Source organism: Mustela putorius, unplaced genomic scaffold (assembly GCF_011764305.1).
Source record: "Mustela putorius furo isolate JIRA1106 unplaced genomic scaffold, ASM1176430v1.1 tig00000151_pilon_pilon_pilon, whole genome shotgun sequence".
Lineage (NCBI taxonomy): Eukaryota > Metazoa > Chordata > Mammalia > Carnivora > Mustelidae > Mustela > Mustela putorius.
The window spans coordinates 6,202,197-6,225,957 of NW_025421296.1; the positions used below are offsets into that span (position 1 = coordinate 6,202,197).

General features: G+C 39.7%; 1 protein-coding gene and 1 pseudogene across 3 annotated transcripts in view; both read left to right on the forward strand.

The window, feature by feature from the left end:
- Window positions 1–23,761, forward strand: part of ASPH (aspartate beta-hydroxylase) — a 219,549-nt gene that overhangs the window by 166,661 nt on the left and 29,127 nt on the right. For all 3 annotated transcript variants that reach the window (XM_045075744.1, XM_045075745.1, XM_045075746.1), the window contains 3 exons: window positions 658–756; window positions 2,841–2,930; window positions 8,328–8,465. In XM_045075744.1, coding sequence (XP_044931679.1) covers window positions 658–756; window positions 2,841–2,930; window positions 8,328–8,465 — 327 coding nt within the window. The remainder of the gene's footprint in view (window positions 1–657; window positions 757–2,840; window positions 2,931–8,327; window positions 8,466–23,761) is intronic.
- On the forward strand, window positions 11,264–17,417 carry LOC106004279 (annotated as a pseudogene).

Sequence of the window (23,761 nt, forward strand, 5' to 3'; positions counted from 1 at the left end):
CAGTCCTTAAAATGGTCTGGGCCTTCAAGAAATTATTATTAAATGAACAGATCATGATAGATGGCAAATGCAAATCTAAATTTGCTCTTATTTAAGGCAATGTATAAAGTATACATACAAACAAATATAACCATTCAGAGTTGACTTTTTTTTTTTAAGATTTTATTTATTTATTTGACAGAGAGAGAGATCAGGAGTAGGCAGAGGTGGGGGAAACAGCCTCCCTGCCGAGCAGAGAGCCCAATGCAGGGCTCAATCCCAGGACCCTGAGATCAGGACCTGAGCCAAAGGCAGAGGCTTAACCAACTAAGCCACCCAGGCACCCCCAGAATTGACTTTAAATAGAGCAATTTTAAAGCCGCTTTTTTCCCTGATCACTAACAAAAGACTGAGGTCATATCAGTTCACAGAGAGCTTTGCTGATTTGCATTGTTCAATCAGTGCTTTCATAGTCACTGCCTTTTCATTCATTTTTTTCATTGACTAGAAATTTGGGGGCATTTAAACTTAATATGGCAATGAGACAAAACACTAGTGTTTTAAGCCGTGATATCATAATCCACTCCAAGCACAGCAAAGCTAATTAAAATTTGTTTTGACAGCCATTTGTAGAATTTGTAGTCAGTTACAATAGTTTTCTGTTTCCTTTGAGTTTAGGTTCTGAATGTGACACCAAACGACGGCTTTGCTAAAGTACATTATGGCTTTATCCTGAAGGCGCAGAACAAAATTGCTGAGAGCATTCCCTATTTAAAGGTAACTGTCCTGCCCTTCCTCTGTTTTTCATCTTCTGATTCCTTCGACTCATCTGGACTCCCTTGATTATGCATTGTTGATTGATCAGCATGTGCTGCTGAGTCTTTTCATCTTCAGAATGTACACCCTCTGACTGTGACATTTCTAGGCAGTGATTGAGGCTGTTGGATATAGAAATGCCAACCATGTCAGCAGAGATTATGTAGAGAAGACATTCTGAAAAAATTCCTAAAACTGTATTAGTTTGTATTTAAATGGGAAAGGTAGACCAAAATTACCAATAGGATAGTTTAAAATATAGGCAACATATTAAATGTTCCTTTTAGTGTTTAATTATACATTCGGTCTAGCTCCAACAGAACTCATGACAACCTATATGAAGTATGAGAACCATTGTTGTCTGAATAGGTCAAACCCTAAAAAACGTGGTAGCTCAAGATATTCAGATTAAAATATGCTGTCTTGTTTTGTCTTCTGTATCTAGTTGTAAATCCTTGAAGATGCACCAGAATCACAGGCCTGGTCTAGCTAAGGGCTGTTCAGCAGAACTTTCTGTCACAGTAGGAAGGTCCTTTATTTCTGTGCTCCAGTATGTTAGCCACTGGCCACGTGTGCCTTTTGACACCTGAAATGTGGCTAATATGACTGAGGAACTGGATTTCTAGCTTTCATTTTATTTCATTTTAATCAAAATAGTGATGTGTACCTAGCATCTACCGTGTTAGACAGGTAGATGGTGGAATACTTGTGAACTTTTTTTTTAAGTAGCAATATACATCACACTTCCATGATCTCTTTCTTTCACATGACTTCAATCAGAGATCTCAAATGGCAACCCACTGATTGCAAATAGCTTGCATGTTTTATTTGGCCAGCAAAGTTCTATTAAAAACAATTTTCATTGCTTGTTTTAGTTAAGAATCTGAGCGTTTTATTTAATCATGGCAATTTCTGATTTCTCTTGAAAGATCACATCTGGCCCATATCCCAGCACAGGAGCAGAGCAATGCTGTCCCCTTGAGGTGGCCTGCACGTCACTGGCATCTCTAAACCTTTACATTCCCTGCCAGGACCTGCTGGACGTGTGGGTTTCTCTGACTGAAAGTGTTCCCCGCACATTTCCTCTGACATAATAAGGAATTAATAGTGTTCTCCCTGCTTCAGAGTTGGGGAAACAGAGAGCTGGGTCTATTAGTTAACTTGTCAGTCAAGAGCCCTGAACACAGGTCTCCTCTCCTAAGTGATGCTACTCCTATTCCTTGCTGCTACTGTCTAACATTATGCAAATACAGTTTCTCCCCAGTGAAAATATTGGGTTTCTGATGAAGAGACCTGAAAATGCAGATTTTTAGAAAAATGAAGATTTCTTGACATTTAGATTTTTTTTATCTTTGTCCTTTTATTTCTCTGAATTCATTCTCTTGCTTTAATAGTTTTTCTCACGCTCTATTTTTGTTGTTGTTTTGTTGTTTATATACATCTCAGTTCAGTCCGTATGTGGGAGATGGGGTAGAAATCAGCTAAATGTTTTAGCATTGGATTTGTTTAATGACAACTACATTTGCAAAGAGTCCAGCTGGCTTTAATCCTATTGGAAGTTTTGTAAAAGATTTCATTAAAAGGTGAAGGTGCATTTTTTTCGAGTAGAAAGAAATACTATTTTCAGTTGGATCTCTGTCACTTCAAACATCTTATGAACAACTAAATATTTTACTTCAAGAATAAAAAGCCTCCAGATGACATATGGTCAGATTTGGAGAGCAAACTAAATGGGATAGCTACCCAGTCACGAAATTCTTTGGGGTTGTGAAATAAGATTGGTTCCACAGAGATGATTCACATACTAATTTTCTGGGTTATTACATTGTTAATTAGTGATAAATGTATTACTGAATTTAACTTTATCACCTCTTTTTACATTTGCATTTTAAAGGTCTACCAGTAACCTAATTGCCAAACTTTAATATTGAGGTGAATTTTTCTGGTCCTTAGATTTTGTATGTTATATAAAGATGAAGTAAGTCAATGAATTACAGCCAGTATTTAATTTTTTTCATTAAATACAAATATTATCCTTTTTACAGGAGGGAATAGAATCTGGAGATCCCGGCACTGATGATGGACGGTTTTACTTCCACCTGGGGGATGCCATGCAGCGGGTTGGGAACAAAGAGGTAATGAACTTGTGAATTTTTAGTTCTCTTAATGGACATGGTGGAGTTAGGGATGGTGGGTGGCGGGGAGAGGTAACTCTGGGAGAAATTTATACTTGAAAAAATATTTTGAGCATATACTCCAAAGGTGGTGATTGAAACTATTTAGCTATTTAAAATTTGTTTCAAACAGCCCAACAACTCCTGCAGGCCTGGAAAGAACTTTGGGGATTTTTGAACTTTATAGTTTCTTTCAAGAAACTGGTTGAGTAATAGTAAGAGCAGCCTCTCAATGAGTACATGTGTACGTGTGTGTGTGAGTGTGTGGGTGCGCACTTGTGGGTATGGGCACAGAAAGAGATAAGCATTGCCCTGAAAAAAATATCTTTAAAGTCATGAAATGAAAAGATGTCTCTGAAGTTGCTTAAATATTTTAACAATATTTTAACAGTATGCCTAGACTTGTTTTTATTTTATTTTTGGATTTTAAAAAGTAGTTATTTTTAGAATGAAGCCTTTATTCAGCTGAGTCCTAAGCACACACTGAACTCAGTGATTAATTATGTAAATTACCTTCTGGTATTTAATACCAAGTTTCAAATGAATTCATGTAGCTCTAGTAATAACAGGTACTGACACCAAAAATGTAGAAGCTAAAACAAGTTACATGTTTTCTTTGTAAGTATTGCTGTTTTTTTCCGAACCCATGTCAGCTTCTTTAAACATAGCATTAGATTATGATTAATCATGACATCATGTACTGAAGTTCCCAAACTGTCAGAATCACCATGTTTGTTGGTGGAGAGTAAAGCCCACCTTTTCTTTTACATCATCATGGGGTCTAGCCTGGGCTATACTTACAGTCCTGGATAAAGGGATGAAGTGAGCCACTGAATCTTGGTAACCATGGCATTCCATATATGTTGTAAAGTGCAATCAGCTTACAGGGTAAAAATAAAAGATAACACAGCTTTAGGTTTCTAAAATAAATAAGAACATGGAACCATCTGGAAAAGTGAAGGTTCATAAGAGTGGGGGTAGGGGGGAGGTTGTGATGGGGTAATTGCCAGCTAGACACACTAACCAGTTTGGGGTAAGAGAGATTTGGGTGATTGACACTGTTTTCTTTATACATTACTGTGCATCTGTGCCTTTCCCCTCTAACCTATCAGTCAGTCAGCTGGAGTAAAATGAGGCATTAGAAGTGAAGAAGGGAAGATAACTTGCTTATTAGCTCTCATTTTTGTGTTCCTTCATTGTTTTAGATACAGATGCCTGGTACAAATGATACAAATGCCTCCTTTGAGTGAGAAGGATAAGAAAGATTTTGCTGTGGTTTCTAACACTGCATAAATGTTCGTGTCTGATTGCTAGAAATGTAATTGTCACTAATTAATGTATCTTTGAACATCTTAGGGTCCAGGGCAGAGACAGATAAAAGAAGTCTGCGATTTATTCTCACATCGTAGATGAAAACAGCCCTTACTTCAAGGGCAAGAATCCACTACTAAACATTTGTCAGGGGCTGGGGATTTGAACCTAGGGGACTGTTCTATCAGCTTAATTACCATTCGTGTGCAAAGGACTCACAGTTCTTGAATTTAAAAAACTCACAAGGATTTGTCCTTACAGCAGAACAAAATTAGGCTTTATAGGAGCCCCATGTCTGGATATCCTCGATCTCGGGTATCAAATCTGTGAATTGACTGTTGTGCTCTGAGTTTGCAAACCGGGAACCAACCGTCCTTCATGTTCCAATGCATGCAGCTCTGCTCAGACACCAAAAGAGAAGCAAAGCCCCAGCCTCTGTGCTGCAGAGGCTGACAATGAATTGTTTTTGCAGAAGGTTTTCCTAACAGGTTTATTTCAAATGAACAGCAAGAGGGAGGGAGACCCACCATGATGATCTTACAGCCTTTCAGCCGCAGCTGTGCTTAGGATTTCTAGAACTTGCAAACCCACAGCTCGTCTCCTACTCCAAGTCCAGATTCCCGTGTCTGCTGCCTGCTTAGTGTCCCCATGCGAGAGGACAGCTCACTTGTCTTCCCCTAAACTGTGGTTCTTCCTGGGTTCCATCTCTCCTTCGATGATACTGCCACCTTCTCTCCAGTGAGGTCAGGGCCAGGTTCAGGGAAGTCGGTTTCTTCAGTCTCTGGCTCCCAGCGCACCTGCCTGCCTGCTCACACAGTGTTGCCCTTTGTCACCGTCAACCCTCAGGCATGGCTGGATGAGCCTGGCTGTTGTTTCTTGCTTTAGCCTTACTTTCTTCCAGACTACTGTGTGTTCAAAATCCCTGCTCTACCAAATACATGTTATTTGTACACAAATACACATGAAGTTGTATTCCAGGGGAAGGCATTCGCAGCCCTCCACAGTCTGCCGGCAGCTGTAGTCACCACAAGTGTGTCTCATGTGCCCCACCATGCCCTGCACTCCAGGCAGGACAGGGTCCAGCTGGGGCCACACCTGACACATGGGTTTTTCTGAGCAGGGATCGTTCTTTGGACATATTATTTCTGTGTAGTGAGCAAGTGTGTGTGTGTGTGTGTGTGTGTGTAAACCATACCTAGCAGTAATTTGAAGCATAAAAGACAGTAATATTAAACACGTGTAAGAAGAATCCCCAGGTGATCTTTCTGTTTATTTCATATCCTTTATTAGAGGTCTAAAGAGGAATAGTAAAGAAAGAATTTTTAGAGGATTCTAACTTGATCATTGATGTTGTAGCAATTTGTATTGTAAGAAAGCGATCTGACTGAATTTATTGGGTCCTCTATATGATTGAAGATAATTTCTTAGAATTCCTGATGTATCATTGTCATGGTTTTGTTTCTTTAAAAGTTACATAGCAGGGGCACCTGGGTGGCTCAGTGGGTTAAAGCCTCTGCCTTCGGCTCAGGTCATGATCCCGGGGTCCTGGGATCTAGCCCCGCATCGGGCTCTCTGCTCAGCAGGGAGTCTGCTTCCCCCTCTCTCTCTGCCTGCCTGTCTGCCTACTTGTGATCTCTCTCTGTGTGTCAAATAAATAAATAAAATCTTTAAAAAAAAAAAAAAGTTATATAGCAGAGAGCTACAAAATGAAGGGTCCAGGAGGACTGACTGAGTGTGAGGAAAGACCTTGTAGATAGTTTAAACACGTCGCTGTTGGCTAAGTCACTTGCCCAGGCATCAAGCATGGTAAATATCAGGTCCAGGTCTACATTCTGACTTCTAACTCCCGAACTAGTGCTAGGAACCTTGCTGGTTTGGTTTCCTATAATATTTTTTTTTCCCCTCACTTCTGACAATGTGCCTGGTCCATGAAGTGAATTGCTGCTGACTCAAAAATAAGCATTTCAAAAAATCATCTGTGGGAATTATTATTGTTCTTCACTTTAACCCGGAAAGGTATAGGAAATACAATCCTAAATTTGAATTGGATAGAAATAACTTAAAAAGTCAAATAAATTTTAAAAGTAAAATGTATTTTTTTTTTTTTAAATTCAGACAGTGATTAGCCACGTTATGTTTCTGGCTTGTAAAGATACAACTTTGGCTACAACTAACATGTATTTCAAGGAAAACATATAAGAATGATTAGTAGATATGATCTTGATTTGAGATACTGTTGAGAAAGATAAGAATATCACTTTTGATAGATTTTTTTCTTTTTTAATGATACAAAGATAGGAGGAGAGTGGAGTAAGTTGCCAGAGCCCTGGGTTGTAGTTCAAGATATTTAGCCTTTTTAAGCCTCAGTTTCAACATTTGTAAAAATGGACATATTTGAGGTTATTAGAGAGAGCAAATGTGATTGCACATGGAAAAGTGAGTAATAAACTAAAAAGTGTTCCTGGAAATAAGAAGTGGTATTGTTAGCACACTTGACTTTCTAGTGAAGGAAATACTGACCTAAGAATTTTAAGACTTTTAAAAGGTAATATTTTTTACATTTATTTATTTTGTTTAAAGATAGTATTTATTTATTTGAGGGACAGCGATCATAAATAGGCAGAGAGGCAGGCAGAGACGGGGGGGGGGGGGAAGCAGGCTCCCTGCCAAACAGAGAGCCCAATGCGGGGCTGGATCCCAGGATGCTGGGATCATGACCCGCGCCATAGGCAGAGGCTTTAACCCACTGAGCCACCCGGGCGCCCCTATTTTTTATATTTAAAGTACATCTGGGGGTCATTTGGATGTCCAACTCTTCGTTTTAGCTCAGGTCATGATCTCTTGGTTGTGAAATACAGTCCTATGCCAGGCTCCATGCTCAGTGGGGAGTCTGCTTTGAGATTGTCTCCCTCTCCCTCTGCTCCTCCCATCAATGTGCGCACACACACGCTCACGCATGCTTGCTCTCACTCTCTCTCTCTGGAATAAATGGATCTTTAACAAAAACAATAATAAAATATATCCAGAGTTTTATGAAGATGTTCTTTTGAATATCTTCTTGATCCACCTGGTATTAAATGCCTGTATTTAATTGATCCAAGTGTGTATTTGTAATCACTCTTCAGAAAGCCCTCATTAGCTCAGACTTAGAGTCACAAAGGGATACTGTTCAGCATAGCCCTGGAGCGTCTTCCAACTTGAAGACAATGGAGTGAGCATGCGCGGTGCAGGAACCTTGCGGGAGAGCCCCTGGGGAGCATATGGTGAGGGTGTCACTGGAAGGAGACATATGGAGTGGCATACTCTTCAGCCAGCTGTCCCTGAAAAGGCTAGTCTTCTTGGAGGCAAGTTGTATCGTGTTCCAATTAGCCTAAAGCCACAAATGTTATCCCTCATGGCAGGAAAAAAACCCGAAAAGGAACAAAAATTCCCCTTTAAAAAGCCTAGTATGGGCTATTGCTATATTTATTGCCAGCTCAGAATGAGATTTCCTTTCTGTCTATTTAATTTAATGGAGGATTCATAATCTCTTACCTTGGGGTCGGCTTCTGAAATGCAGATGTGGGAAGAAGGTACATGTGAAAAGAAGTCACTTTTCCTTTTCACAATCTGATTCGGTAATCAAATATTTTGGAAGAAATTATTAAAATCATAATCCTTTCCTTTTAAAGGAAACACAAAAGTAGAACTGGAGAAATGAAGGTGAAAAGATAAAACCCATTATGGTTTCTTAGATTATTTATTCACTTAACACTTGAGTCCTAGACTCTGTGCTGGACACTTGGAGGAAGACCGAAATGAGTCCAGCCTGAGGCCGCATCACGGGAGCATAAACCCTCAGAAGGAAAATAAAAGGCAGACGTGCATTTATAAGGAAAATGCGTCATGATCAGAAACCTAATCGAGTAATGGTATTTTCACCAGTATAACCAATTTGGGCATCTGACTAGCAAACTCTTTATTTAAAAGTTACCAAAGTGATTCTCAATTTTTTTAATTAATAGAACTGCTTCCTGTGTCCATGGTTCAATCCTTCTGTTCTTTCAGGCATATAAGTGGTACGAGCTTGGGCACAAGAGGGGCCATTTTGCATCTGTATGGCAGCGCTCTCTCTACAACGTGCATGGACTGAAAGCCCAGCCCTGGTGGACCCCGAAAGAAACAGGCTACACAGAATTAGTGAAGGTGAGTGCTGACTTAGACTTGATTCTCACAAATCGTGTGTTTCCTACTCAAAGTCAGAGAATGCCTACCACAAAGAGGAATGTCAGGGAGGAGATAGGTTTTACATCCAGTGACATTTGCAAAAAGATTGCAGAAAGAATCTTTTCATCCCATTAGCCAAAAGCTCAGTTTAGATGGTGAAGAAAGGAATTTTTCTTGAAGAGCTGGCTGTTCTCATACATTTTGACTTTAGGACCCCTTTACACTTTAAAAATTATTATGGAGTGCCCCAAGGAGTCTATGTGTTGGGGAGGGGGCTACGTCTATCAATATAATTATCAGAAATTGAAACTAAGAGTAATATTTATGAATTCTTTAAAAATAACAAAAACATCATTGCATGTTAATATAAATAACTTAAAAAATAACTTTAAGGGTGCCTGGGTGGCTCAGTCTGTTAGGCATCCAGCTCTTGGTTTCACCTTGGGCCGTAATCTTGGAGGTCGTGAGATTGAGCCCCACGTTGGTTTGGGTGCTCAGCAGGGAGTCTGCCGGAGATTCTCTCTCTCCCTCTGCCCCTCCCCCTGCTTGTCCTCTCTCTGAAATAAATAAATAAATCTTACAAGTTAAAAAATAACTTGATTTTCAAGACAAAAAAATGTAGTAAGAAGAGTAGAATCGTTTTATATTTTTACAGATCTCTTTGATGCCTGGCATAATACAGGATAAGAGGATTCTCCTATCTATGTATACATCCATCAGAGTGATGATTATGTCTTATGTCAGGTAGCATCTGGAAAATTCCATTGTACACCATGAAATATTGAGTATGAAAAGGGCAAATAACATCTTTATATTATTGAGGAAATAGTTTTGATCTTGCAGAACCCCTAAAAGGGTCTAGGAATCCACTAGGTATCCCTGGACCACATTTTGAAAACCACTACTTCTGACTGGATAGGGGAAAAAAAAGAAAAAAAAAAAAGAAACAGCAAATACTTTTAGAATATGTTGTAGCAGATTTGTAGGATAGAGAAACTGAGTGATTCTGACAACTTAATGGAAAAACAAACAAACAAAAATGCAAGAGAAAAATTGGAAGCTTTTATTTTGGTAAATTAAATCCAAATGGTAAGAACATCTGCTTGGTAATTTTGGTAGTGGCTGGTCAGAAGTTTATGATTGCTTTGGTAAGCTCTTTCTTCTTGTTAGATGTATTAATAAAATGGGAGGTTTAACTCATAGGGGGGTTTTTTGTGTTTTTTTAAAGTCATTTTTATTAACATATAATGTATTATTTGCCCCGGGCTGCAGGTCTGTGAGTCGTCAGGCTTTACACACTTTATTGCATTCACCATAGCACATACCCTCCCCAATATCCATAACCCCAGCCACCCTATCCCTCCCACCCCCACCTCTCCAGCAACCCTCAGTTTATTTTGTGAGATTAAGAGTTTCATGGGACACCAGGGTGGCTCCATTGGTTAAGCCACTGCCTTTGGCTCAGGTCATGATCTCAGGGTCCTGGGATCAAGTCCTGCATTGAGCTCCTTGCTAGGCAGGGAGCCTGCTTCTCTCTCTGCCTCTGCCTGCCACACTACCTGCTTGTGCCCGTGCGCTCGCATGCTCTCTCTCGCTCTCTCTGACAAATAAATAACTAAATAAATAATTTTTTTTTTTAAAAAAGAGTCTCACAGTTTGACTCCCTCTCAATCCCACCTTGTTTCATTTTTTCCTTCTCAATCCCCCGCAACCCCCCACCCTGATTCTCAAATTCCTCATATCAGAGAGTTCATAGGATAATTGTCTTTTTCTGATTGACTTATTTCACTAAGCATGATACCCTCTAGTTCCATCTACGTCATTGAAAATGGCAAGATTTCATTTCTTTTGATGACTGCATAGTATTCCATTGTGTGTGTGTGTGTGTGTGTGTGTGTGTATACCACATCTTCTTTATCCATTTGTCTATTGATGGGCATCTAGGTTCTTTCCATAGTTCAGCTATTGTGGACATTGCTGCTATAAACATCCAGGTGCATGTTCCCCTTCGGATCACTACATTTGTATCTGTAGGGTAAACACCCAGTTTAACTCATAGTTTTAATAAAAATGTAGAAGATGTCATCCACTTTATAGGTTAGATGGGCCTCAGTGATCCAGCTTGAGGTTCTAACTGCCGTATAGATGTTGTTCGTATATAAGAAAACACATTCTCATGTTCAGACTGCTGGCTTTACATCTCCAGGATGTGTTTTCCAACACCACCAAGTGGTTCTCCAATTCTCAGGGGACACTGGCTGAGTGCCCTACAAATTTAACTCAATTCTGAACACTATCTGAATTCTAAAACACTATTCTGAACACTATCTGAAGGTGACATCAGGTTGCACAGGTTAAGGGCTCAGTTTCACAAGACTGCCCCCATTGCAGACACCCACTGCAGGTTCAGGTTGTCCCCTGTGCTTCTGATTGGCTGTGCGTTGGGAGGTTCCCGCAGCCCCCTCCTTGGGTTCGATTACTTTGCCAGAGTGGCTCACAGAACTCAGAAATGTTTACTTTGTGAGTTTTTGTGTTTCTGAGTTATTGTGATGGATACTATAAAGGGTACAGATGAACAGCCAGATAAAGAAGTACACAGGAGGGGTGCCCGGGTGGCTCAGTGGGCTGGGCCTCTGCCTTCTACTCAGGTCATGATCTCAGGGTCCTGGGATTGAGCCCCGTATCAGGTTCTCTGCTCAGTGGGGAGCCTGCTTACCCCTCTGTCTCTCCCTGCCTCTCTGCCTACTTGTGATCTCTGTTGTCAAATAAATAAATAAAATATTAAAAAAAAAAAAAAAAAGAGGTACACAGGATAAGACCCAGAAGAGTCTGAGTGCAGGAACTTCTGTCCCTATGAAATGGAGTATTATCTTCTCTTGGTGTGTGTATACTTTTATCAACACAGAAGCTCATCAGATCTTGTTCAGGTTTTTGGAGAGTTTAATAAGCAGTACCTGTTTCCTCTTTCCAGTGCCTGGTGGGTGGAGCTGAAAGGTCTAACCTTCCAATCATTTGGTCTTTCTGGTGACCAGCCCCACCCTGAGGCTATCTAGGGGCCCCTGTTCTAAGTCACCTCATTTAGAGCTCTGTGCCAGGAATCTGGGACAAAGATCAAATATATGTCCTATTATACCTCAGGTCACCCCCTAGTTTTTGTTTTCATTTTTGTTTTTGTCATGCATGCCTTATAATAAGATCATAACAGTTAATAGATATTGGCGTGTTACTAGCCTTCCATTCAGTTACTAATAATTAACCTAGTCCATCATCTTACCATTTGAAAGTAGCTCCCAGGTCAAGGCCACTCAAGCTGGCAGCCCTCTGCTAATCTCCTCCAGTTCCAAAACTACAAGTGGACCTAGAAATATATGGCTTCACCTTTTCATGAATCTGGTATAATCAAGCTAAGGGACAATACCATCTCTTGCCCTGAGCCTCTTTTGAGGTGTTGAGATAATATTGGATTTCCTACTATTACAAAATCCATTCATTCCCTTACTCCCAGCTCCTGTTCCTCCTTCTCTCCATTTATGCTCAATATGTTTCCACTTCCAGAAAGGACATGACGTTTGACCACTGTGCTGGTCTCGTCTGTGGGCAGCAGTCCTAGGATAGCCAACACCTACCCTGCCCATGCAAGTAGGGTAAAGTACAGTATGTAGGGTCAGAGCTAAGAGGCCTATTCTTACCACTTTCAGTGTAGCTACTACATTCACTTATCCCAGAGAGGTGAGAAAGAAAGAACAAGACTAACAAAATATCGACAATTTTGGAATCTGGGGGATAGATACATGGAAGTTAATACTGTTCCCTCTACTTTTAAGTGTTTTACATTTTTCAATTATTTTATTTATTTATTTATTTTGCTAAAGAACATCTTGAATAAAATATATCTGTAAGAAGACTTCACCGAAGAATTTTTTTCTACTTGAGGAAAGAAAGTTTCAAAGTAGTGTCAATTTACCTACTTTAAATAGGTCTTACTTGACCATACTTATTCTGTTTCATTGTAAAAGCACACTATAATCATCATAATCCAATTGTAAAGTAGGCTGCTGTCAGTTAGACTTTGAATATTTTATAAGTCAGAAAACCATCGTGTGGTGACCATGAATGCAGATCGATTTAAAGAGGTTCTTTGTCCAAAGCAGACTTAGTACAAGAAAAACGTTTTCCTGGATAAATGTCCGATAGTTAGCACTGTCAGAAGTGCTTTCCATTGTAAAATTTCGTCCCTTCTCAGATTATATCACACTGAGCTCTTCTGATTCTCTTTCTAATATCTCATCTTCTCCTGGTCTCTCTGTGAGTTTATTTTCCTACTGTGGCTTTTTGGATGCTTTCAATTTCAAGTAACAGAAATGCAACTGGAATGTGGCTTAAGCAACAAGGAGTTTGGCTGACATTTGTGAAGGAAGCCTAGCCTAGCAGTAGGGCAGATTTCAGGGGTTGTGCACCCAGGTGGAAGGTTTTCTTGCCTCTGTACTTCCTCCCTGGTCAGCTCTGTCCTTGCACTTGCTTAAGTCAACATGGCTGCCAGCAGCCCCTGGAATGGAGGGTTAGAAAGTGTTTGAGAGCTCCATACATTGTTGAGCCACCACACTAGGCCTGAATGGTCTACTTGAAACTTCCTAGGAGACCTTGTCCTAGTGATCATAACCATGTCACATGGGCACTAACAATTACAAAAGAGTTGTAATACTGTAATACTGAGAAATTAAGTAGCTAGCCACAGGCTGGAGCAGCAGGCTTCCAGCAGGAGAATGTTACCTCTCCATCAACCAGGGAATAAAAACCTTTTTTCCTTCAGTCTGATTGAGCCAATTAAGTTACATTTCCATTCTGGATGGGCTGTGAGATTATCTTTAAGTCAATAGATCAATTCCTGGAGCCAGGGAAAGGTCAGATTTCTCCAAGTCCAGTGGATAACCTGAGGGGAAGTATACACCTGAACTAAATCAGGGTTCTTTAGGAAGGAGGAAGAGGCACAATGGATTTTTGGAGAGTGGCCTCCAGTGTTCAATGTCCTTGCTAACTGGGGACACACACTCAGATCCAAACACTGTTCCCTACTCTCTGTTTTCCCTTACTTGTCATTTTCTAAAAAACACCTGTCCACTCTGGTTCAACTGCTGTTAAAGTTTCTTGTTAAAGTCTTCTCGCTAAAACCAAAGCTGTGCTCCCCAAATGGATTTTTTTTACTCATTCTGTTCTATCTCCAGCAGACATTAACACTCAATGTGAAAGTTAATTCACCATGTAATCCCATGGCTAATACTCCGTTCCAACTTCATAGCTTTGGTCAGGGATTCAGCTTTACCCAAAATTCCAGGTTTATTACTGCATCCATATTTCTTGCCACTGCCCTTTACTGTTTTTAATTCAGGCAAAGTTCCTCCTCCTGCCAGACCATCCATGTGATAGTCTCGCCTCTCTTTACTCTTTCCTTTTCTCCTTTCCTCCTATCCTTTCCACAGCCAATTCCTGTTTATCTTTCAGATGTTAGAGAAGTGGTCATTTCTTTTAAGAGAGTAAGTTAGGAGTCCTTCCTTGCATGTATCCAAAAACACCTTATACTTTCTTTTTAAGCATTTATATTGTATTCTAATCACCTCTTTAGTTCTGTGTAGCCCCCTGAGATCATGTGCTCTAAGATAGTGGGCCATGTTTGTCATATTCACAACTAGTACAGTATCTGATACATGGTAGGTGCTCATAAATGAGGTTTGTTGTAGAAGTTGTTTCATAGATGTGTCAGAAGTCCCAGGGATATAAAAATCATACCACTTACTTTTCTTACATGTAAGCAGTTGGTACAATATCTTTGTTGGCCCTCCTGAATGTGGGGAAATTCTCTTGTATCGTTACTGCACCGGGAAGGGATGCCTAGAGAAGAAAAAGGTCCACTCTTTTTCTTCTTTGTCAGGGGGATTCTTCTTCCTGAAGGGAATTCTTTTTTCCTCAAGGGCATTTCTTCTTCTTCAGTGATATCCTTTTCTAGAAATTTTTGCTGTATAATAGGGAAGGATATTTAGAGTATGCAGAGTTCCTGTTGAAATTTCAAGTATTTAATTATGGTTATAAAATATTGGGGGATGGGGCAGGATTTGGGGATGGAACAGGGAACATCTTTGTAACTCTACCCCTGCATAAAAGGAAGGAAAGCACCGGGAAAAATTGTCAAAATCAACATTTGCAGAGCTCTGTACATTAACCAAAGAGTTGCCGCAATTTGAGGAACATTTATTCAAGAAAATCTGCTAAGCCTCAGTAAGAATAGAAGGATTTGTGGGATAGTAACTTGACTTGCTCTCATCCTTTCCTCCCTAGCTCTTAATAGACTTGAAAATTAACAGTCTCACAACACTAACTGTGAAGACCTTGAAGACCACAGCCTTGTGGCCATAAGTGTAAGCAGATTAGGTCTGGGGCTTTTACAAAGTTTCACATCCAGAACACTGTCATTATTTGACCCATCTTGTGCTGTTGAGAAACCCCCATTCTTAGGAAAACGTTGTTATTTGACCTCACTCATTAGTATGGCTTTGTCCCAGCATGTTAGTCAAAAGAATCAGTGGCAGTTTTTAAAATATGGGGGCAAATGAGAACCTGCCCCCTGCAAGAAAAGTACTTAATAAAATCTGATGAGCAGGTTGCCCATGAGAGGCTTTGAAAAGCTTTTACGTATTCCTGGGGTTGTATATTCCAATACATGTACACTCTGGGGTGCATGCCCAGGAAATACCCAAGGGGCCACCAGTCCTTTCGTTTGGCTGACTCTGAGGCCCCGCACAGTCAAGAAATGAAGGCTAGAGCAGAGCTGTAAACTGCCTGAGCATTACTGGCATGCTTCAAAACTCACACAGAGCCTCTCAACAGAAGGAGGGAAGAGTTACTAGTTCAAGCAAGTAGTAAGCAAGTAATGACCATGCATTAGCTGACTATTAAGCTAATCAAGAAGAGGCTTTAGTGGCCATGCATGACAATAGAGTAAGAGATTTCACAGACTAACCAAGAAAATCACTCAACAAACAAGTAGTGGCAACAACAAATGCTGGGGGAGAGCAGATCTGATTTTTAGAGTTGCCGCATTATCTAAAATGTCTATTCTTAACGAAAATTACTTATCCCACAAAGAAACAGAAGAGTTTGTGTGTATATATATACATATATATATGTATATATATACTCATATATATACATATATACAAAAAATAGGAAAATACAGTCAGTAGATACTGTCATGAGGGGCCTAGATGCTGAACTTACTAGATGAAGACTTTAAATCAGTATTATGAATATACCCAGATAACTGAAGGAAACCATATCTAAAGAATTAAAGATAATGACAATGATAGCTCACTTAGTAGACAATAATAATAAAGAAATAGAACTATAGAGCCGAACCAAATGGAAAATTGAGAGTGTGTAACACCTTCAGTATAAAATAACCAGAAAGGCTCCACAGCTGATTTGAGCTGATAGAGGAAATCATCGGCAAGCTTGAAGATAGGTTGATTGAAGTTATTTATACTAAGGAATGGAAAGAAAATAGATTGAAGAAAACAATGTGTGGGGGGCACTGACAAACGTAACAATATACATGTAATAGAGTCCTCAGAAAGAGGGAAGAAAGGGCGGGGCCAGAAAGGGTATTGAAGAGATAAAGGCCAAAAACCTAGCAAATTAGATGAAAAGCATTACTCTGCACTTCCAAGAAATTCAGTAAGCTTTGCGTAAGATAAACTTGAAAAACATACCTACATGTTTCTTAGTCGAACTGTCAAAAGCCAAAAACAAAGTGAATCTCTTGAAAACACAGAGGACTTATTGTGGAAAAGGGATCCTCAATATGATTAATAGCTAACTTTTCATCAGAAACCCTGGAGTCCAGAAGACAATGGGATAACGCTTAAATGCAAAAAGAAAAAGGCTGTCAACCAAGAATTCTGCATCTAGCAAAATGATCTCAAAAATAAAGGAGAAATTAAGACGTTGCTAGAGAAATAAAAACTGAATTTCCAACTAACAGACCTGCTCTATAATAAAGACTAAACACAGTTGTTCAGACTGAAATGAAAACACTAGATGGTAACATAAATCTACAGGAAGGAAAATAGAGCCAGAGAGAGTACATTTTTTCCCTTGTCAGTCTTTTCTTCTTATACTGATTTCTAAAACTGCCAGAGGGTAGACATGTGAAATAGAACAGAGAGTCCAGAAATGAACTCTTACATTTGTGGTCAGTTGCTTTTTGACAAAGGTGCCAAGACAATGCAATAAGGAGAGAATTGTCTTTTCACAATGTGCTAGGACAACTGGATATCCATATGCGAAAAAGTGAAGTTAGCTCATACTGTACACTGAAACGAACTCAAAATGGAAGTAGACCTAAATGTCAGAAATAAAATGGTTAACACTTACAGAAGAAAGCACAGAAGTGAGTCTTCAGGTTCACGTGGTCCGTGGTTCGACTGTGGGTCTCCTTGCAGTGGTGGCAGCTACTGAGCACAGTATGAACTGCCATGGTCAGAGTCGTGGCAGGGCAGACGTTTAGGTTTCTTTCGTTCTTTGACTGAGTTTTAGTTGAAAGGAGTGCAGCTGAAACTGTAACCAAAGGAGGCATTATGCTTCCAGAAAAATCTCAAGAAAAGGTGTTGCAAACAACAGTAGTAGCTGTTGTATCAAGTGCTAAAGGAAAGGGTGGAGAGATTCAATCAGTTAGTGTGAAAGTTGGAGATGAAGTTCCCTCCCAGAATATGTAGGCACCAAAGTAGTTCTAGAGGACAAGGATTCTTTCTTATTTAGAGACAGTGACATTCTCAGAATGTATGTGGACTGAAACCATTATAAAAATGGCATGAAGTGAAGCTGCCCGTTCCAGTAAATAATTTTCATGTTTCTCTTTTATAATAAACTAATGGTACCCAAACTACTGACTTTTTAAAAAAATAAATAAATAAATAAAGTGAGTCTTCATAATATTGAGTTTAGGTACTTTTTTTTTTTTTAAGATTTGACACCAAAAGCACAGTGACAAAGGCAAAGTAGATAAATTAGATTTCATCAGTCTTAAACTTTTGTGTTTCAAAGAACACCTTCTGGCCTGGGTGGCTCAGTCATTAAGCATCTGCCTTCAGCTCAGATCATGATCCCAGGTTCCTGGCACTGAGCCCCACATCAGGCTCCCTGCTCAGTGGAAAGCCTGCTTCTCCCTCTCCCACTTTCCCTGCTTATGTTCCCTCTCTCGCTGTGTCTCTCTCTGTTAAATAGATAAATAAAACCTTAAAAAAAATAAAGAACCCAATCAATAAAAAAAAAAAAATTAAAATCCACAGAATGAGAGGTAATATTTGCAAATCATTATCTGACAAAGGACTTAATCCAGACTATATCAAGAACTCTGATAACTCAATATAGAGACAACCCAGTTTCAAAATGGATGAAGATTTGAATAGACATATTCAAAGAAGATCCATGAATGGCCAAGAAGCTCATGATAAGATGCTGAACATTATTCATCATTAGGAAAATACAAATCAAAGCCCCAGGATGCCCCCTTAACACCCACTAGGATGGCTACAACAAAAAAGATGAACATTAACAAATGTTAGCAAGTATATAGAGAAATCGGAGCCATCGAACATTGCTGGTGGAAATGTCAAGGGATACAGCCATTTTGGAAAATGATTTGGCAGTTCCTCAAAAAGCTAACCAAAGTTATGGCCCAGCAATTCCACTCCTAGGTATATACCCAAGAAAAATAAAAGCATCACATTCATGCAAAAATATGTACATGAATGTTGATATTATTAATAACACCAAAAAAGTGGAAGCAACCGAAATGTCCATCTAAATGGTGAATGAATGAGTAAACAAAATGTACTATATCGTCACAATGGCAATAAAAAGCAGTGAAGTACAACATGAATGAACCTTAAAAACATTACACTAAGTGAAAGAAATGAGGCACAAAAGACCACCTATTAGATGATTCTATTTATATGAATTGCCCAGGGCAGCTGGGTGGTTCATTCAGTTAAGTGTCTGAGTCCTGGTTTTGGCTCAAGTCAGACCTTGTGGTTTGTGAGATTGAGTCCTATGTCGGCCTCTGTGCTTAGTGGGGAGTCTGCTTGAAGATTCTCTCCCTGTGTTCCTCCTCCCACTCAAACACATTCTCTCTCCCTCTCTAAAATAAATAAATACATCTTGGAAAGCAGGCTCTATTTACATGAACTGTCCAGATTAGGCAGTTCATCATTAGGAAATTATGGAGACAGAAAGTAGATTGGTGATTGCCAGGGACCAAGGAGATGGAGTGAGGGGAGTGACTGCTAATGGTGAAGGGTTACTTTTGACGTGATGAAAACGTTCTACAACAAAGTCAATGGTTGCACAACTCTGTGAGTATATTAAAAACCACTGTATGGTAAAAGTTAGTTGAGTGAATTTTGGTATATGAGTTTTAGCTCAATAAATATGTTAACAAAACTAGGAAATTGTGGTAGCATATTGTAATTCAGGTATGTTAAAAATAAATAGGTTTCTGGGGTGCCTGGGTGGCTCAGTGGGTTAAAGCCTCTGCCTTTGGCTCAGGTCATGGTCTTAGGGTCCTGGGATCGAGCCCCACATCGGGCTCTCTGCTCTGCGGGGAGCTTGCTTCCTCCTCTCTCTCTGCCTGCCTCTCTGCCTGTGATCTCTGTCAAATAAATGAATTAAATATTTTTATAAATAAATAAATAAATATATAGGTTTCTGAGGGGTTGATGAAAAACACTTAATAATCACCAGTGAGGCAATATAATGAGCAGCTTAGAGGTTAGGACTCCGTGGCTGCATTGCCTCATTTTGATATTTGGGGCCATTCCTTACTCACTGTGTGACATTGAGCAACGCTTCTATGTGTTCTGCTTTCATTACCTGCAAAGTACCTATGGAAATGGTATTTGTTTCCTGGTTGTTCAAACTTAATAAGTAAATGGGAAATGCTCAGTAAGTATTAATTATTAGTAGTCAATTTAATTAATTACCTTGTTTTCGTAGGAAAATATTTCTAGTTTCTAAATGCAACTTCAGTGGGGCACCTGGGTGGCTCAGTCATTAAGCGTCTGCCTTCGGCTCAGGTCACGATCCCAGGGTCCTGAGATCAAGCCCCTTATTGGGCTCCCTCCTCGACAGGAAGCCTGCTTCTCCGTCTCCCACTTCCCCTGCTTGCGTTCCCTCTCTCGCTGTGTCTGTCTGTCAAATAAATAAATAGAATATTTAAAAATTTGTTTTAAATAAAAAACAACTTAGAAAGCCAATTTTGAAATATTATGTATTACTGAAATAATGTAACAGCTATCGTGTATGGAATGCCTTCTATTTACAGTCAATGCATTGAGCATTTTTATACATAATACATTTAATCTTTGTAACATTCTGCAAAATAGGTATGCTTGTGCTCACTTATCTATGAGCAGAGTAAGGAGTGGAGAAATGAAATTTGCCCATGGTCCATATTTAATGATGGCGGGGCTGGGATTCGAATGAAAATCATTGTCCTCAAAGTCCATACCCTCAACCGTAGCCCATTCTACCTCAGAGTGACTGATGTCTGCTCTTGGTCTCCTGTCTTTCTCCTTTTTGCCTATCATGTCTTCATTTCAGTTCTATTTCCCCAGACTTCTTGATTTCAGCCCTGCCTGTTTTAAGTTCTCCTTTTTTAAGAAGAAAAGCGGGGCTTGAACATTGATCACTGGGTCCCCAGCTGCATGGAGTCTCAGAGTGTGGGACCTCTTATGTCTGAAATCCAGTGCCTCACTTGCTAACTATCTTTATTTGTAGAAATGCTAATATTGTGTCTGGTTATGGCTTTCAGATAAAGAAGTCATTTCAAGGGGATCATTTGCCAATACTGACCATGACAGAGACTGCTGCGTAAGGAAACCCAGGGCTGATGTCCATTTAGTGGACAAACCCTTGTACATCAAATTTCTTTCCATTTTCAAATTACAGTTTTGAAAATTATAGATCATGGATTGGGCATTAACATCTTAAAGTGGAAACCTTCTAGATCAGGTAGCTGCATCTTTGGCCAAAATCCTTCTAGGATTATTCTGGCCCTTATGACAAACACCACGGATAGCACATTTCCATTTAAATTATTCCCACCATATGTGCAGTGAGAAGTAGAACAGTTTTCTTGGAGGCAATGGGACACTGTTCAGTAAAATGCATCATCAGTGTTTTTCCCCTTTTGTTGAATGGTCATTGTTTCCCTCTCATTGTGGTGTTTACAGTTTTTCAACTCTGCACCGGAGATGAAAAGAGGCTGTGGCAACTGAATGGGAAAAAAAATTAGAGAAAAATATCCCAGTAGAGTTTTCTCTTTTAGGCATATTTTCATTGAAAGTGAGTAGGTTGCTGCCCAAATCACAAATATCAAAGCCTTGGTGCTTTGGGGGTATTTAACATAGAAATCGAAACAAATGTATTAAAGTCTTTGCTAGGTTATAAATAGAATAGTTTTGCTCTTCTATTTTTGAGATTAGCTTTTGATCTACATTACTCCATGTCTAATTTAGATGTAAAAATGCATGCATAGAAATTATTGTAATATCCCTGAAACAACAGCAGTGAATAGCAACAGAAAACTATAGTCTTTTTTTTTTTTTTAAGATTTTATTTATTTGGGAGAGAGGGAGTGTGAACATGCATGAATGCTGGAAGGAGCAGAGGAATAGGGACAAGCGAGACTCCGTGCTAAGCCAGAAGCCCACCTGTGGCTCAATCCCAGGACAGAGACCACGACCTGAGCCCAAGTCTAGAGTTAGATGCTTAACTGACTAAACCCCCACGTACCCCTGAAAACTAGTTTAAAGTATACCTTTTGTGTGTGTGTTTCCTGATATCTCTTTGCAAAAGGAAAACTTGCAAGTTTTTCTGAGTTGTTCGGAGCGGCTGCTCTGGTGTTGCATCACAGGTAAGTTTCCGCTTCCTCACATTATACTTGCATCAGCTGGAGGACTGCCCGGTGCTGTTTTTCTGACGGCATGACACCATGCATAAGAATGATTGATTAAAGTTATACTCCCTCCATCATTTTCCTGCAGACCGTGGCTTTTAATTAAGAAATCCATTGTGTATGAATAATGTCAGCTTCACCAAAAATAAGAGTTACTCAGGAGTATGTTCAGTGGTTCCACATTTCTGTCTTTTCAACATTTTTGTCTATACAATTAAATATTTGAATGTTTCCACTGAACTGCTTTTGAAATGAAATGGATTAAGAAAGAAGCAAAAATGGCAGATTTTGCGTGGAATTAAGCTATAAATTAAGAAGATTATCAATTTTTATGAAAGTAAGTGTCGTACTACAAGGAAGCGCTAAAAGCAGTTGCTTAAGATGACCATAATAGTTTAATCCGATTTTTCTAAATCAAACTTTAAACTTTTGGGACTCCAGTGACACATAAAAAAAATCAAACCGAATGGCAGTAGGAACCCAAAGAATTCAGGAAATTGGATGGTGGCACAACTTAAAGTGAACTTGAAAGGAGGCTCTCCAGTTGGAAAAGTTTTGTTCTTAGCTCTGACCCCTAGGGAAGGTCATTTCACCCTCTGAACCTCAGTTTCTTTATCTCTAAATTCAAAATAATTACCCCAGTTTCACCTCTCCTGCAAGATTTTAATGAAGCACGAAAATGAAACCAAACCAAACACGACGAAAACCCACCATCATGGATGTTCCTGTGTGTGTTTTCCTGGGGGGCCTCACCAAGAGTCAATGCTCGGCCAAGGTTCTAGGATGGCATCTGATGCCAATTATGGCAACGCAGCGAAAGGATAAGATACATTATAGTCTTTGAATTAATTCAAAGTAAAAGGGTGTTTTCTCTCTTAGAGTGAAATTGGTTAGTTTTCAATATTGGTCAATAAAAAGAAAATTTCTAAAAATTTTCTTTATCTGTGATTCTCTTTGGGAGTTCACAGTACAGTGTTTAATATTTCAGAAAAATTGCAAACTGTATCTGTAGGTTGGCACTCTGTTTGCTGTTCCAAAATTTTTCATCCTGTAGGTTGTGATCAATATCTTAGTACACATCCACACAGGTCGATGTCCTAAATATACGTATGCACATATATATTATAGATAATCTGTTTATCAAGCAATTTATTGAGTGTATCCACAGAAAGCCTCCCCATCAGACTCCTAGCCCCTTGCTGTTAAGGACTTGGGGGTCTTTGCTTGTCCAGGACACAGCTCAGTGCACTGGTCCCTGTAGACAGAGTAGGGAAGGAAGGTAGTACCTTGGCTCCCCTTTTAACTTTCTCTCACTAGGAATGTTAGCCCACAAGCCTGCCAGTCTGGCCTAGGGTATAAGGAATAGGAGTCTCTTTTGCTTCCTGAAACCCTCGGGCTGGATGTTTCCCCGGGTAACCCAGACTATCTTTTCTCTATCCTGGTAGAAGACACCCTTTCTCTGTCACTTTCTAGAAAGAGCAAACTCCAGTTCTCCAAGACTCTTCTTTTGCCCCAGTTCAGAGTGCCTTACCTTATCCTTTTTCTTCAGTAAGAGCAATGAGAGACGGAATGTACAAGTGGACAATGTCCAGACCATATATAAACCTAGAACCTTGACCCATAACCTGTAGCAAATCGCCTGGGAAATAACCCAGGAAGCCAGCCTGCTGTAAGCCAGACTTGCAGTAAGTCAGATTGTCCAGAGAGCAATCTCTAGTGACAATTCAGGAAGCTAAAGAATAACCACTGTAACAATTGGCCCCAAATGTCCAGGACTTGATTAGTAACTGACGGCTTCCTTAATGTTTTTCCCGCCTCCAATTTAGGACCGATCCGAGACAGCCAGATATGCTCTCCTGACCAGTCACATAGGACGCCCACTTCCAGTTACCTGCCAGCAGCCTCCTCTCAGGGTACCCCTGAAGCCTTTCCTTTTTTCGCCTTTAAGCTTTCCCAATGCTTCAGCAAAACACAAGTGATGGTGGCTGACTCCCTTGCTCTAGCGTGCTGTGAATAAGTAACATTCTGTTTTTTTCATTTGGTTGGTCTTTGTTTATTCCCACCATAAGAAATGTCAGATATTTTCTTTTATCTTTATATTCAAGCTGGAAAAACAGGAAATCTGATTAAAATGCATTAGTTTCAGCAGGAGATTGCTTTTTTAATGCTACTTATTTCCCGCAGAGATTTTATTTAAATGATTGCAAAGAGAGTTTGCTGTGAGAGCATTGCCTTCACTACGACATTTGCTGTGATTCATAACTTAAGC